General features: G+C 40.4%; 1 protein-coding gene across 5 annotated transcripts in view; it reads left to right on the top strand.

Moving 5' to 3' along the window:
• The window catches only part of srek1 (splicing regulatory glutamine/lysine-rich protein 1), a 37,955-nt gene extending 31,718 nt beyond the window's left edge, over window positions 1-6,237 (top strand). For 3 of the 5 annotated variants that reach the window (XM_036580247.1, XM_036580246.1, XM_036580249.1), the window contains 4 exons: window positions 1,766-1,894; window positions 2,248-2,319; window positions 2,979-3,105; window positions 5,244-6,237. In XM_036580247.1, the coding sequence (XP_036436140.1) occupies window positions 1,766-1,894; window positions 2,248-2,319; window positions 2,979-3,105; window positions 5,244-5,390 (475 nt within the window). In that variant the 3' untranslated portion in view covers window positions 5,391-6,237. Of the gene's footprint in view, window positions 1-1,765; window positions 1,895-2,247; window positions 2,320-2,978; window positions 3,106-4,402; window positions 4,518-5,243 lie in introns of those variants that run through there. The other 2 variants (XR_005007740.1, XM_036580248.1) reach the window with 2 other exon arrangements.
• Window positions 6,238-13,930: the final 7,693 nt, after the last annotated feature.

Genomic DNA, 13,930 nt, shown 5'->3' with positions numbered 1-13,930 from the left:
GTCCTGGCCTGTATCTCAAGGAATTTTGATTAAGAGTCTGCTGCTGAGTGCGCGTCGTTGTGGTCCTTGCGGAAGGCCGCACTAAGGACACATTGAGAAAGCTTTTGAGTACCCCATTAAGATGGGAAATGGGACACCTTCCACCCTTGATTAGAACCAGATCTAGGCTTATAAATCATTAGATCTATTTGTATCTGTTTTTCTTTTTACCCCTACTGTTTTACCAGTTATTATAAAAAGTGTTCTGTGATGTGTCAGAATAATATTTTCTGTATTGTATGTATTTCAGAGTGAAACACAAAATTAAGGAAGGTCTCTGAGGTAGCTTACAGGGTTTTTTTGCTCAATTATAAACTGTATGGACAAACGTACTGGGAGATGTATGCATTACACCCACTGGAGCTATGACATCCTATTCTAAATTCTTAGGCATTAATATGGAGCTGGCCCCCCTTTTGCGGCTATAACAGCTTCCACTCTTCTGGGAAGCTTTCTACAAGATTGGAGAGTGTGTCTGTGGGAATTTCTGTGCATTCATCCAGAAGAGCATTTGTAAGGTCAAACATTGATGTGGGCGAGATGGCCTGGTTCACGATCCCCATCCTAGTTTATTCCAAAGGTGTTTGATGGGGTTGAGGTCAGGGCTCTGTGCAGATCAGTCAAGTTTTTCCACACCAAAACCGCCCAACCATGCCTTTATTCACCTTGCTTTGTGCACTCTACCAAACTTTACTGTCAGCTTAATGTAGTCAGGCAGGTAACATTCTCCTGGCTTTCGCCAAACCCAGACTCATCCATCCGACTGCCAGATAGAGTAGCGTGATTTGATTCCATTCATTCCATCTGATGCTTGGCATTGTGCCTGGTGATGTAAGGCTTGGCCATGGAAACCCATCACAAGAATCTGCTGGCACACAGTTTTTTCTGCTAATGTTAATGCCATAGAAGGTTTAGAAATGTGTCTTAGCCCATGGCGACCCTGCTCTGTAACTTTATGTGGTCTGTCACTTTGAGTTGCTGTGGTTCATAAATGCTTCCACTTTTCAATAATACCACTTGCAGTTGATCATAGAAAACTGACTTGTTGCAATGATGGCACCCTATTACAGTACCACGCTGGAATTCAGTGAGCTCCTTACAACCACCCATTTTTTCACAAATGTTTGTAAAGTGAGACTGCATGCCTAGGTGCTTGATTTTATAAATCTGTGGCAATGGGACTGAACAAAATACCTGAATGTAATCATTAAGAGGTGTGTCCCAATACTTGTCCCTGTAGTGTATGTAGGGGTGGTGGGAGAAGGAGATGATTATTTTTCACTGCTCAGTGGTGCATGGTGAGGAATCCACAGGTGTCAACACATAGTTTACCTGTACAAAATAGGGCATATAAGGCTGGGGTATAGGAGATCTAGTAGAATTCTCAAATTCTTGATTTGTTTCTCACATTTTGTTTAATTAGACTTACTACAGTGATGTGATCAGGCTGCAGTTGGTAGTGTGCTGATTTATCATGCATGCTACACAGACAAAACAAGGTCAGATTTCACCACATGTGAGAAATGAGCCAACCCATCAATGTGTCACTCACCAGAATTGAAAAATATGTTTTGTTGATCAGATTTGATAAATACCACTGTTGCTTGTATTCCACTACATCATTTACAACCCTTTATATACTTGAAAAGCGTGCTGTTTAGGCTAATGATTGGAGTAGAATCTCAAAAGGTTTGTTTTAATAACCATAACCTCCTCTTTGTCACAGGGACAGACGGAAAGATAAGGATGGGAAGACAAAGAGAGGAGATAACAGCGAAGACCGGAGAAGAGACAAAAAAGGCAGGACGCCTCCCAAAGGCTATGGCCGGTCCCCCCGATCCCACAGCACTAGCAGGTTAGCAAAACAATTAAAGGTGTACTGCACTCAATAATGATAATAGTCGTAGCCACCTAGTTGGGAAAAGATTGTGTGATAATGCAGACTGACCTCTGTAACCTTGCAATGTTTGCATTTTATCAATATTAGAATTTTTGGATGAATTGTCTACAAGTCTTTGGTGTGCGGAATTTATCTTGAAGATGTTGCACATTTACACACACTGAGAAATGTGAACACATTTGCTCTGTGTGTGTCTATATTGGCATCATAGTAGATCATATATTGAATTTTTGTTGTGCAAAATTATTTACAGTCTTTTACTTCCTGTATCATATCACAGTAAAAAGAGGCAAATGTATTATTTACAGAGGTCACAGAAGGAGAAGCAGAACACACTCCAGATCCCCAAAAAGAAAAGCAAGGTCTTCTTCACCAAAGAGGTAAATCCAGCTTGGTTTTGGCAACAGGGAGAAAGAGTTACACTTTGTGTCCAGACGTCTGTAGACACTTCTAGTTATTATTCAGCTACCTAAAGGTGCACCCATTGCTGACACAGGTGTTCAGTTGCGCACTCACAGCTTGGATAATCGCCATAGAAAAGGATTGCCAATAGATTGGGCTGCACATGAACCTAAGATCACCATGCTTATTGCCGAATGTCAGCTAGAGGGGTATAATGCCCCTCATCGCTGGCCTGTGAAGCAGTGAAACTCCGTTTTCTGTAGTGATGGCGCATCATCAGGTTCCCTTGAGTTAGAGTGGCCTCTGTGATCTAGAACTAATCATTACCTGACCTCACTAATACTCTTGCGGCTGAACAAAATCACATCCTCACAGCAATGTTCCAACATTTTAGTGTAAGGCCTTCCCAGAAGAGTAGACTTTTACTGCAGCAAAGGGAGAACACACTTCCTATTAATACCTATGATTTCTGAAGAAACAGGTGTCTACAAACCTTTGTGCATGTAGAGAACCTTTTTGCTCATACAGCCTGTTCCTAATTCTCCTAATAAAACTCAGCAAAGTAGTGAAATATCGTAGTTCTGTCATTAAGGTTCTTGATTTGTTCAGGGTTTTTTTTTTGTTTGTTTTTGTGCAGAGGGAAGAAAGAGAGGAAGAGAGAGCGTGTGTGGGACAGCAGCAGGGAGTGGAGGGAGAGGTCAACGTCCAGGAGGAGGAGCAGCAGAGACTCAGACAGACAGGAGCACAAAGCCAAGACCACCAAGGTGAGTTTCTGACACAGACTAAACACTGTCTTAGGCTGTGTTCACGTTGGATGTTTCTTCTATAAAAAAAAAAAAAGGTGCATGGAGCACTTTTTGTACTGAAATGAAAAGCAGCTCAATGCTTGCACTGTAACAATGAACCTGTTACTGCAGTGTTCTGTCTTGTATCCAGTTGCACCACTAACTAGCTAGCTTAGTTAGCTTTTTAGTTAATGTTTGCTAATAGATTTATTTCTCATTATTTGCAGAGTGGCTCTGCAAATGGCCAGATGCATTTTTTCCACCCTTCATCTTGATTGCTTTCACTAGTTCCACTAAGCTGTGAACAGATTGGTCTGCTGATTTAAAAAAAAACAAAAAAAAACTTGACATCATTTGGTGGTTTTCTGAAAAGCTGAACTTTTACGAACTTCAGAAAGCACTTCGTTCCTATGGGAGGAAAAAAAGGCTGGCTGCAGCTCGTCTAGCCTTATCCATTTTTTATACACTAATTCACACACAAAACAAAAATAAGCCTGTAGTTTTTCTAAGTGTTTCATTGGGATTCTGTGTGGTTCGGACACCCCTAATGCCATTGTATGTAAATGTAATGCATGCAAATTGGTGCATTTTACATCTGTGTTTACTATTGAAAAGTTAGGGTGGTAACTGTTCACTGGGAATACTGCTCTGTGCTGCACCACCTTGTTGAACTCCGTATGCCTTAACACACATTCTTCAGTACTGTTGTTTTGCTCTAAAATGACCTAATTGTCCCAGTTTGCCATCAGTAAACGTCAAACAAGTTGTAAAAGATAAGCTTTTTACAAAGGCTTCAACGTATTTCAGGGCTTTGTCTCTGACTGTTGTTCTAGTTTTGAGGAGATAAAGAACAGATGATCATGGCCGATCCTCTTTCAGATTATTACGTCTGCACGCTTTCTTTGTATGTCTGCTGCTGATCACAATCAGTAGAATTATGTTCTACTTTTGATTTTGTTTCCACTTAACAAGGTCACAGAATGTGGGGGGGAAAAAACATTTGTAAAAATATTTCCCCCTTATTTCTTTTGTGGTAAAAGAACCAAAGCATTTCTTTGCTTTGTATTGTATTCATTTATATAAAGTATTTACACACTTTTTTCTGCAAAGCATTCTACAAAGGCTGCAATTCCTAACACTGTGTCCTAACAGCAAACAGGCGTTCAAATGTAATGTCGCACTGCAAAACCTTCAGGATGTCTGCACTGGAAACATCCAAGTGTGCATGTCAAGTCAAAAGTCTTAGTTCCAGTGAAGGTTGTTGGTCCTGTTTCAGTATGGCAAGGTCAGTGAAGAAATAGTTTGCTGAGTTTGGTGTAGAAGAACTTGACTGGCCTCCTTGGTGCTCTGACTTGAACCACATCCTTCACCTCTGGGAAGAATTAGAACACCAACTGTGAGCAACACCTCATCACCCAACACCAGTATCTGACCTCACTAATATGGCCTACAGCCATATTTTACATTTAACACAAAATTTAATGAATACAAATATTCTAAAAACTTTAGAAACAATCTTGATAACTTGCCTAAAACTGCATTAGGCAGCGAGATCTCAGAAACATTTGTGAGAATGTTGTTGCCATTACAACAGTGGGCATATATGGATGTGCTAGTTAGATTGTCTTAGAAACAAGATTTTTTTTGCCCAGTGCTGAAGTGTCTAGTGTGTAAAAATCACCTATCCTCTGTTGCATCACACTGTGGAGCTCCAGACTGCTTCTGTAAACAACATCAGCCCAAGAACTGAATCTAATTAAACTGAATCTCATGAAGTGGATTCATATGGCCGAGCAGTTGCACACAAATATCACCATGCGCAATGCCAAGCTTTTGCAGAAGTGGTGTAAAGCAAGCTGCTACTGGACTCTGGAGCAGTAGAAATGTGTTCTCTGCAGTGATGAATCATGCTTTACTATCTGGCATTCTGATGGACAAATCTGGGTTTGGCAAAGACATTTCAGACAGTTACATGCGTCCAATTTGTGGCAACAGTTTAGGGAAGGCCCTTTTCTGTTTCCTGTTCCTGGACCTTTTTGTCTCTTAAAATATCCTTGCAGTATATCTGCAGTGACATTGTATGAAATTAGGTTCAGAGCAGTTGTGTTTTGTTACAGGCTGGAAAACAGTATGAGGAGAGGGATTATGAGAGTGAAGTTGACGGTTCTGACTCAGCTGCCAGTGAATACCTGTCTCCCCAGGCCCATCACAATGGCAGCTACAGCAGCACACATGGAGAGGAGGAATTCTCCACAACTGAGTGACCAAGCTAAAATCTATATCCAGCTGACCCAGGAACAGCCACTGTGACAGGGGTTCCATTGTGTGTAACTGTGGCAGGTAATTTGGGACACTGGTCTTAGAATTGGTTAAAGATGTGTAATGTACTTTTTATAAATTTCCATGTCCTTCTGCATACTTTTTTCTTAAGCTTCCACAGGTCATGCAGTTATATTCTTCACCAGAAGCTCTTTTCTGCCAAGGTCAGCCTGCTGTTTGTCATATGGTAACTCCTAAAATATGGACCTAATGTGTGATGCTATGTAAGAGATGAAAAGATGCTTATATGTTGTTATTTGTTTTGGTTTATTTTTCTTTAGTTATTTTACACACGTGCACAGATACGTATATTTCTGTTAATGTCTGTTTTTACCTTACTTAAAGATGTGGAAACACTATTGTATATTTGAGTTGTATGCCCTTTCTGCCCATCATACTAAAATACAGAGCCATAATTACTGTATAAGCCAGGGGTGCTCAGTTCAAGTCCTGGAGATCTACAATCTAGCAGAGTTTAGCTCCCAGCCCAGTCTAACACACCTGATCTGGGTAATAAAGGCCTTCAGGGGCATCTGAATATTAGAGCCATGTGTGTTGGATCTGAACTCTCCAGGGTGTAGATCGCCAGGACCAGAATTGGGCACCCCTGCTATAAGCACACATTTTATGTTATTGGTTATTGTGGTTAACTAAGGAAATGCTCTCAAGACAGAGTTTAACTGACCAGAAATGGGACTTCAGGGGACCTGTGTGAAAAAAGACACATAACATGTAAAAAGTGCCTGGAAAAAGATTATAAGCAAAATATTAAATATAACAATGGAAGAGATATATCTGTTACATTTGTCTGACAACTTACTGACACAGCTGATGAATATGTACTAGAAAAGTGTTAATTACTTAACCTGTACAGATTTGCATTCGTGTGTGTGTGTGTGTGTGTGTGTGTGTGTGTGTGTGTGTGTGTGTGTGTGTGTGTGTGTTTGCCTAAAAAGTTAGGACAGGGGCATGTTTACCACTGTGCTGCATCACTTCTTCTTTTAACAACACTCTAAGCGTTTGGGAACTGAGGAGACCAATTGGTGTAGTTTTGAAAGTGAAATGTTTTCCCATTCTTGTTTGATACAGGATTTCAGCTGCTGAACAGTTCCAGGTCTCTTTTGTCGTATTTTTAATTTCATAATGCGCCAAATGTTACCAATGGGTGACAGGTCCGGACTGCCGGCAGGTGGTTTTCAGAAGTGCTCCTGAGCCCATGCAGTGATTTCCACTACAGAATCATGTCTTTTGTTACCCGGTTTTCTCCCCAATTTAGTCGTCTCCAATTCCACCCGCTAGCTAGGACTCCCCCAGTCACACGATGCTATCAACGCTAGGAGGGTGAAGGCTAACACAGGCTTCCTCCGAGACCTGTGAAGCCAACCACCGCTTCTTTTTGAGCTGCCGCTCATGCAACGTCACTGGACAGCCGAACGCGCTCGGAGGAAAGCGCCAACCGCCAGATCTGTTACGTCAGCTAACAGACGCCTGCGCTGACTAGCATCGCGCTGAGTGATGGGGGGAGAAGGAGGGGCCATCCTACCCACCCAGAGAGAGCGAGGCCAATTGTGCTCTCTCGGACTCCCGGCTACGGATGGCTGTAGCATCACCAGGGATCGAACTCGCGATCTCCTGATGATAGGGCCAACGCTTAGACGGTTGCGCCACTCGGGAGCTCGAATCATGTCTTTTTAATGCTGTGCCGCCTGAGGGCCCAAAGATCACGGCCAGCAAATACTGGTTTTTGGCCTTGTCCCTTGCATACAGAGATTTCTCCAGATTCTCTACATCTTTTATTGTTATTATGTACCGTAGATGATGAAAAGCAAAAGTTCTTTGCTATTTTACATTGAAAAACGTTATTCTTGAATTGTTGCACTATTTGCTCGAGCAGTTTTTCACAGAGTGATGAACCCCTCCTCATCTTTACTTCTGAAAGACTAAGCCTCTCTGGGATGCTTTTTTTTTACCCAATCATGTTACTGACCTGTTGCCAATTAACCACCAGGTGTTTTAGCATTACACAAATTTACCAGTCTTTTGTTGCCCCGTCCCAACTTTTTTGAAATGTGTTGTTGGCATCAAATTCAAAATGGGAATATATTTTTCAAAAAACAATACAATTTCTCAGTTTCAATATTTGATATGTTGTCTTTGAAGTATTGTCCTTCAAAATTTTGTTATGTTGTCTTTGAAGTATTTTCCTTCAAAAATATGGTTTACATGATTTGTATATCATTGCATACTATTTTTATTTACATTCTGCACAGCGCCCCAACTTTTTTGGAAATGGGGTTTTGTGTGTGTGTGTGTGTGTGAGTGTGTGAGTGAAAAGTAATGGGACACCCCTACTAATTATTGAGTTCATGTGTTTCAGCCACACCCATTGCTAACAGGTGGATAAAATTAAGCACATAGCCTTGCAATCTCCATAGACAAACTCTGGCAGTAGAATGGGTCGTACTGATTAGCTCAGTGACTATAAACATGGCATTGTTGTAGAATGACACCTGTGTCACAAGTAAATTTTAAAGCATGCCGCCACTGGACACTCGAGCAGTGAAAATGTATTGTGTGGAGTGACGAATCACGCTTTTCTATCTGGCAGTCTGACGGACGAGTCTGGGTTTGGTGATTGCCAGGAGAACGTTACCTGCCTGACTGTATTGTGCCAAGTGTAAAATGTAGTAGAGGAGGGATAATGCTAAGAGGGTTGGTTTTTTTGGGGGGGGGTTTGGCCCAGGCCCCTAAGTTCCAGTGAAGAGAAATCTTAATGCTTCTGCATACCAAGACATTCTGGACAACTGTACGCTTCCAACTTCGGGGGAACAGTTTGAAGAAGGCCCTTTTCTGTTTCAGCATGACTGTGCCCCAGTGCATAAAGGTTCATAAAGGCATGGTTGGGTGAGTTTGGTGTGGAAGAGCTTCAACCCCATCAAACGATAAACTAGAACAGAGATTGCGAGCCAGGCCCTCTTGATCAACATCAGTGTCTGCCCTTACAAATGCTCTTCTGGATGAATGCACAGAAATTCCCCCAGACACACTCCAAAATCTTGTAGAAAGCTTCCCAGAAGAGTAGAAGCTGTTTTAGTTGCAAAGAAGAGACAAACTTCGTATTAATGCCTATGGGATTAGGATGGGATGTCATAAAAGCTTGTGTAGGTGTCCCAATACTTTTGTCCATATAGTGTGTATGTCTGTCTGTATACATATATAATTTTAATGTTTTATTACAAGGGCCTGCATTGACTAGTAAAAACAATGTAAAACAATAAACAATTTGGGTAATAGATTTACATTAGTGAACTTAAAGAAGCTTCTGAATGTTATTTTTATGTTATTGTTTTTGTTCAGGCAGCGATTTTGTGATTTGGACGTACAAAATGAATATATGACTTTAGAGAGAAAAAACCCAGTGTGTGTGATTCTGTGGATATACGTAGCCTATTTTTGAAAACAAAATATATAACTAAATAAATTAGATTTCCCTAACAAAAAACATTAAAGAGGTTCTACCTCAAACTGATAATGGTTTGGAGATGTTTTTAGCACACACTGTAAAACCCTACTGAAATTGCTTGGATTTTTTTTTCCTATTCTGATTGTGACCAAATATGAATTATGCAGACCAAAACTCATGTTGTACAGACATGAAACTTGTATGTATGTTAATAGGGAGTGCTATAACTAGGGGTCGACCTATAATCAGAGTCAGTATTCTGCGTTTTTCCGATTAGCAGAATCAGCATTTGAACTTGCCTACTTGCCGATAAAGCACTTTTTAATGTATGCGCATATGTGACGCAACCACGGTCAACGAAGCACACTTCTGTAGTCTGGCCCAACGTCCTGCCTGTACTGGACGTTACTTTATTGATTATAATGTGGATGGATGACTCATTGAAGAAAACCAGCACTTCTGTATTCTATCTCTATCTCTATTTCTGTGTTTGAAATAACATATTGTGTATTGTATACTGCTTACTGCATCAGTTTATACCGTATACTACATATTGCTTATCATCAGTAATATACAGTACAGTATCCAGTATTTGACACATGCCGTGTCCCGTACTACAGGAAAGGGGCGCGACCAGAGCCGTATAGAGAGAGAGTAGCGTCAACGGAAGTTCAAAATGCTTGATGGTCACGTGATTCATGTAGACTTCACATAGTTCCAGGAAGTTCTTTGCGGGCAATTTAAACCCATAAACACTCAGCGACAGAACTGCGTCTTTTGGTACTTTAAAGTCAATAAATGCCCTGATTTACAATATTTCTATAGAAAACCAACGTGTGTGTGTAGGTACAACAATATATTTTAAAGTCAAATTCGCTACTATTTGAGGATTAAACAGCTGTCGTTACCTGCCTTGTTGATAGGTTAATGTGAACATGGTTTTAAAGTGTGTTTTCGTTGTTTCATTGCTTTGACTTTTCAGTATTAAAGATGTTATGTTCTTAAACGTGTATGGTAGTTAAGATCAGTCATAATGTTTACTGATATACTTAGAGGGAGGGGAGGGGAAGGAATGTTTCAAAATTGAGATCAGATTCATTTTCAACATAAATATAATTAACATAAATACATCTTTAATTAATGGTTGTTTCAGTAATCCCAAGGCCTAGATAATTTTAATGACTTGATGACCACTGTAAACTCTGACTTTCCGAAAGGACAGAAGGAGAAGGAGCCAAAGAAATTTGTTTGGCTTGCATATGAAAAAAAATCACATCCAGACAGGACATAATAAACACATCTATTTATATTTGTTTGTACACATATAAACACATTTCATATATCTTGTCTTTTTACTATGCACGTATTTACTGCGATGGATTCATTAAATAAAGCTATAACGAACTCAAACATGAATAGCCTGGCAGGCAGTTTGTCTGTGCCCTTTTCTCTATGTTGTCCTTGCATATAGTCCCCACCATGGTTTGCTCTGCTGCATGGAGATGCTTCAGTCGCTCGGAGAAAGGAGTGAAATGTTTGGTTTCTCCACTGACACAGAGGGAAGAAAAAACTGCTGGCTCAAGTCAGCAAGAGCAATTACTAAATTACTTACCATCACTAAAGATTACAACAACAACGTGACATTGCATACGTTTCACAAACAAAAGCCACACCACTGGGAAGCTTAACGTTTTATTTATTAAAAATAAGGAACAGGTAAAGAATTGCAAAACCCAGGGAGTTGAGACTCCCTGCAGGGCTCTTATGACATTAAGAGCAGGGATTTTTCCATTACTTGGCTGTTTATGGTTAACATTATGGGTTCCTAACTTTACTCAGTACCCTTGCCTAATCTGTTATCAGTTAATGTTCCTTAAATCTACTAATTTAATCGGGGATAATCCACCGGCATACTTTAATATACATGTTAATTTGATTCAGATGTGCTTATTATATACAATCTGATTCTTTAGTTAATTGTTTTACCCTTTTAAAGTGCATCACAACCGGTCTATTCTGCTGCAACTCGGCCGCGCTGCTAGTATTTGCTGATAACTTCCGGGAACTATTAAGGGGCTCCATGATCCGCCATTGCTGTAGGTCCATTGGAGTGAACGGAGTTGGCGCAACTCTCTCTCTATACGGCTCTGGGCGCGACTAGCCTGCTAACATCTGGGACTGAGTCAATCAGACCATCTCAAGAGTCGCCCCATTCTTCCTCAGCCTTCTCTGCTTAGCAACCATTGCTGACCACTTTTCAGCATGTAGGTTTATATTTTGGTCGAGAGATGTGCCTGTGTGACTTTTACTTACAACAACTTACACCCCATACTATGATGGAGGGCAAAACTCCAAAAATGTCAACTTTGTGGTAAACCTATGTGGTTTCCAAACACACCTGTTTTCCGTTTGCGAGCTATTCATTATCATTAAACTCATGGTTGGTAACTAGCTATATGAGCTAGTCTGACTGAACTCAAGCACTGTAACTCACGGGAGCCTAAACAAAGCCAGTACTGAGCGGACAAGTTACTGTTTTTAACACGTTATGCAGAAAGTTAAAATAGACAAAGTAAGCCAATCCACTTTATGACCAGCCGAGAAAGCTCTTGTGGCTTCTGAGTGCAGTAGCATTTGGTCAAACTTCTTTCCTTTTGCTGTTTCAATGCATAGAAGAAAGGCCGAATCATAGATATACATATGCCGCGTTGGGTCCAGCCAGGCACGTCAACATCGCTGCAGGTCTGCATTCAGTACCATTACAGAGCGGCAGTTTAAGAAAGATACTGTCCAAAATTATACTTTTTCAAGAATATTGCACTCAGAAAACAGGATAGGATTATATAACGGAGGGAACACATCGATCCACGCTTATATTTGTGTGATGCGTATTGTTTTTGTGATGTCTATGTGTAGATGGCCGTGTGGTTGTTGAGGCACAAAGAACCTTTTGATGTGATTGTTTTTCCTTTTGTTTTATATTAAGCTTATTTCATTTAATAGTCTTTTCAGAGGATCTTAACTTCATGTAGTGGTTATTACAGTTATGGTTAATGCTTTATAGCATTCTTTAATCCGTGTAGATAACAGATTAACGTTTGCACCTTCTAACAGTAACCTGAAGTTAGCTTCTTTGCCAGCTTCTTGTTTGAATTTTCCTGTTCCACCTTACATGGTGCAGCTTCAGGCACCAGAAAGTGACTGCTGCACCATTTAAGGTTGAAAGGAAAAACTCGAACAAGAAGCTGGCGAATAGGAAGCCAACTTCAGCTTCTTCATCTTTACTGTGTTTTGGGGGATTTATTTTATTTTTATGTGTATAAGATTAGAAGTGATTCACACATTGATGGATTTGCTGATGTGTGTGAGATTATATGTTTCTACCGGAGCTCGCACTGATCTCGGTTTTTAACGTCAGGTGCAGACTGAATAGACCACTGTAGTCGTGTTGTCATTTTGTAGTCGGCGCCATGCTCTTATGCCCATAGTAGGAATTCCGGGTCTAAGCTCCATTTCTCTATGGACAGAATGAATAGGGTTTTCGAAAAATCGCCATTGTCGCACCCTGTGTTAAATGAACATGTTCAGAACCCAATACGTTTTGTCCTATGAACATTATTCTCTCGAATACCACTGGATCCTCTGAATTACGTGGTCGTTAAAGAGTTGAAATATGAATATTGCTACATGTAAGCTAAAGCTTAACATGTTAAAATTAGAATTTTAAGTTTTAAGTTACTGTTTTTGCAATCTATAGTCTAAAGCGTAAAGCACTTTTTGCTAAAACTTTTTTCTAATACTTTTTTCTAAAACTTTTGTTCTAATATTTAATGTAAGTTGTAAGAATTACTTCTTGTATATGTTCACACGACAAACATCAAATTTATGGTAAATGAGTATTCGCCCCAAATATTGGTTATAGGGGTGGGAATCTCTAGGCACCTCACGATTCAGTTACGATTCAGAGGGCTGCGATGCAATTATAAAGCGATTATCGATGCATTTTGATGCAATGTTTTTTTCTATACAGGATTTCTTTTTCTCACTGTGTGACAACTTGGAACTTTTAAAGCAAAGTATTTGTGATGTTCCACAATGACTTTAAATATCTTTTATTAATAAAACAAATGAAAGTGATGTGGCAAGTGAACTGGAAGGCTCTCATTCACTGCTCTTGAGCACGAGACACTGGCTGCCACTCATCTCCGATAAAATGCGCCGCTACGGTGAAATAAAATTCTGTGGCAATGGATTTCCACCCAGCAGATTACAGTTATTCTACCTGTTTTCTTCAGTGATTTCATAACTTGGGTTTTGGTCTCGTTGTAGATAACTGGGGGGTCGCTGTGTCTGTAAAATATCTTTGAGACAGGACGCTGTATCTCGGCATAGCGCAAAAGCCCTGGTTCTCAAAGCCTGAGTACGGATGCAAATCCTTGGCAATAAAAGTTGGGTGGAAGTTTTGACATCGCTCGCTCGATGGTCTTCTGGTTGGCAGCAACTACAACCGGACGGAAAATGGGTGGAAACGTGTACTATCGTTTTCCCCCTTAACTCCACAGAAGCCAAAGTGCTTCCATACGTTAGCTCAAGGGTCGGCAACCTGCGGCTCTTATGCTGTCCGGTTGCAGCTTCACATCGAAATTTGACTTCTAGGTAAAAATGAAGTAATCCTACTTTGCAGTAAAATAAAGCTCTGCTGATCATTCAAACACAGTTGTAACAATAAATGATCTTAAACGCTGGAATTAATGTAGCCTATAACTGCTAGTTCACCTAGCTAGTAGCTAACGAAAAGGCAAAGAGAAAGATTTAAGACGAACATCGATAATTTGGAAATGAATGGGCTTATTTGCACTTATAATCAGTCATCTGGTTTCCTGATACATATAATCAGCAACGAGAAACTGCCAAACTCTAACACGTGAAACTGAAGTCTGTTTCTCATTCGCCAGCTTCTTGTTTGAATTTTCCCATTCCATCTTAAATGGTGCAGCAGTTACATTCTCGTGCCTCAGGCAC

This window comes from Colossoma macropomum, unplaced genomic scaffold, assembly GCF_904425465.1.
Source record: "Colossoma macropomum unplaced genomic scaffold, Colossoma_macropomum, whole genome shotgun sequence".
NCBI lineage: Eukaryota > Metazoa > Chordata > Actinopteri > Characiformes > Serrasalmidae > Colossoma > Colossoma macropomum.
This window is presented reverse-complemented; position numbering and strand designations above follow the sequence as displayed.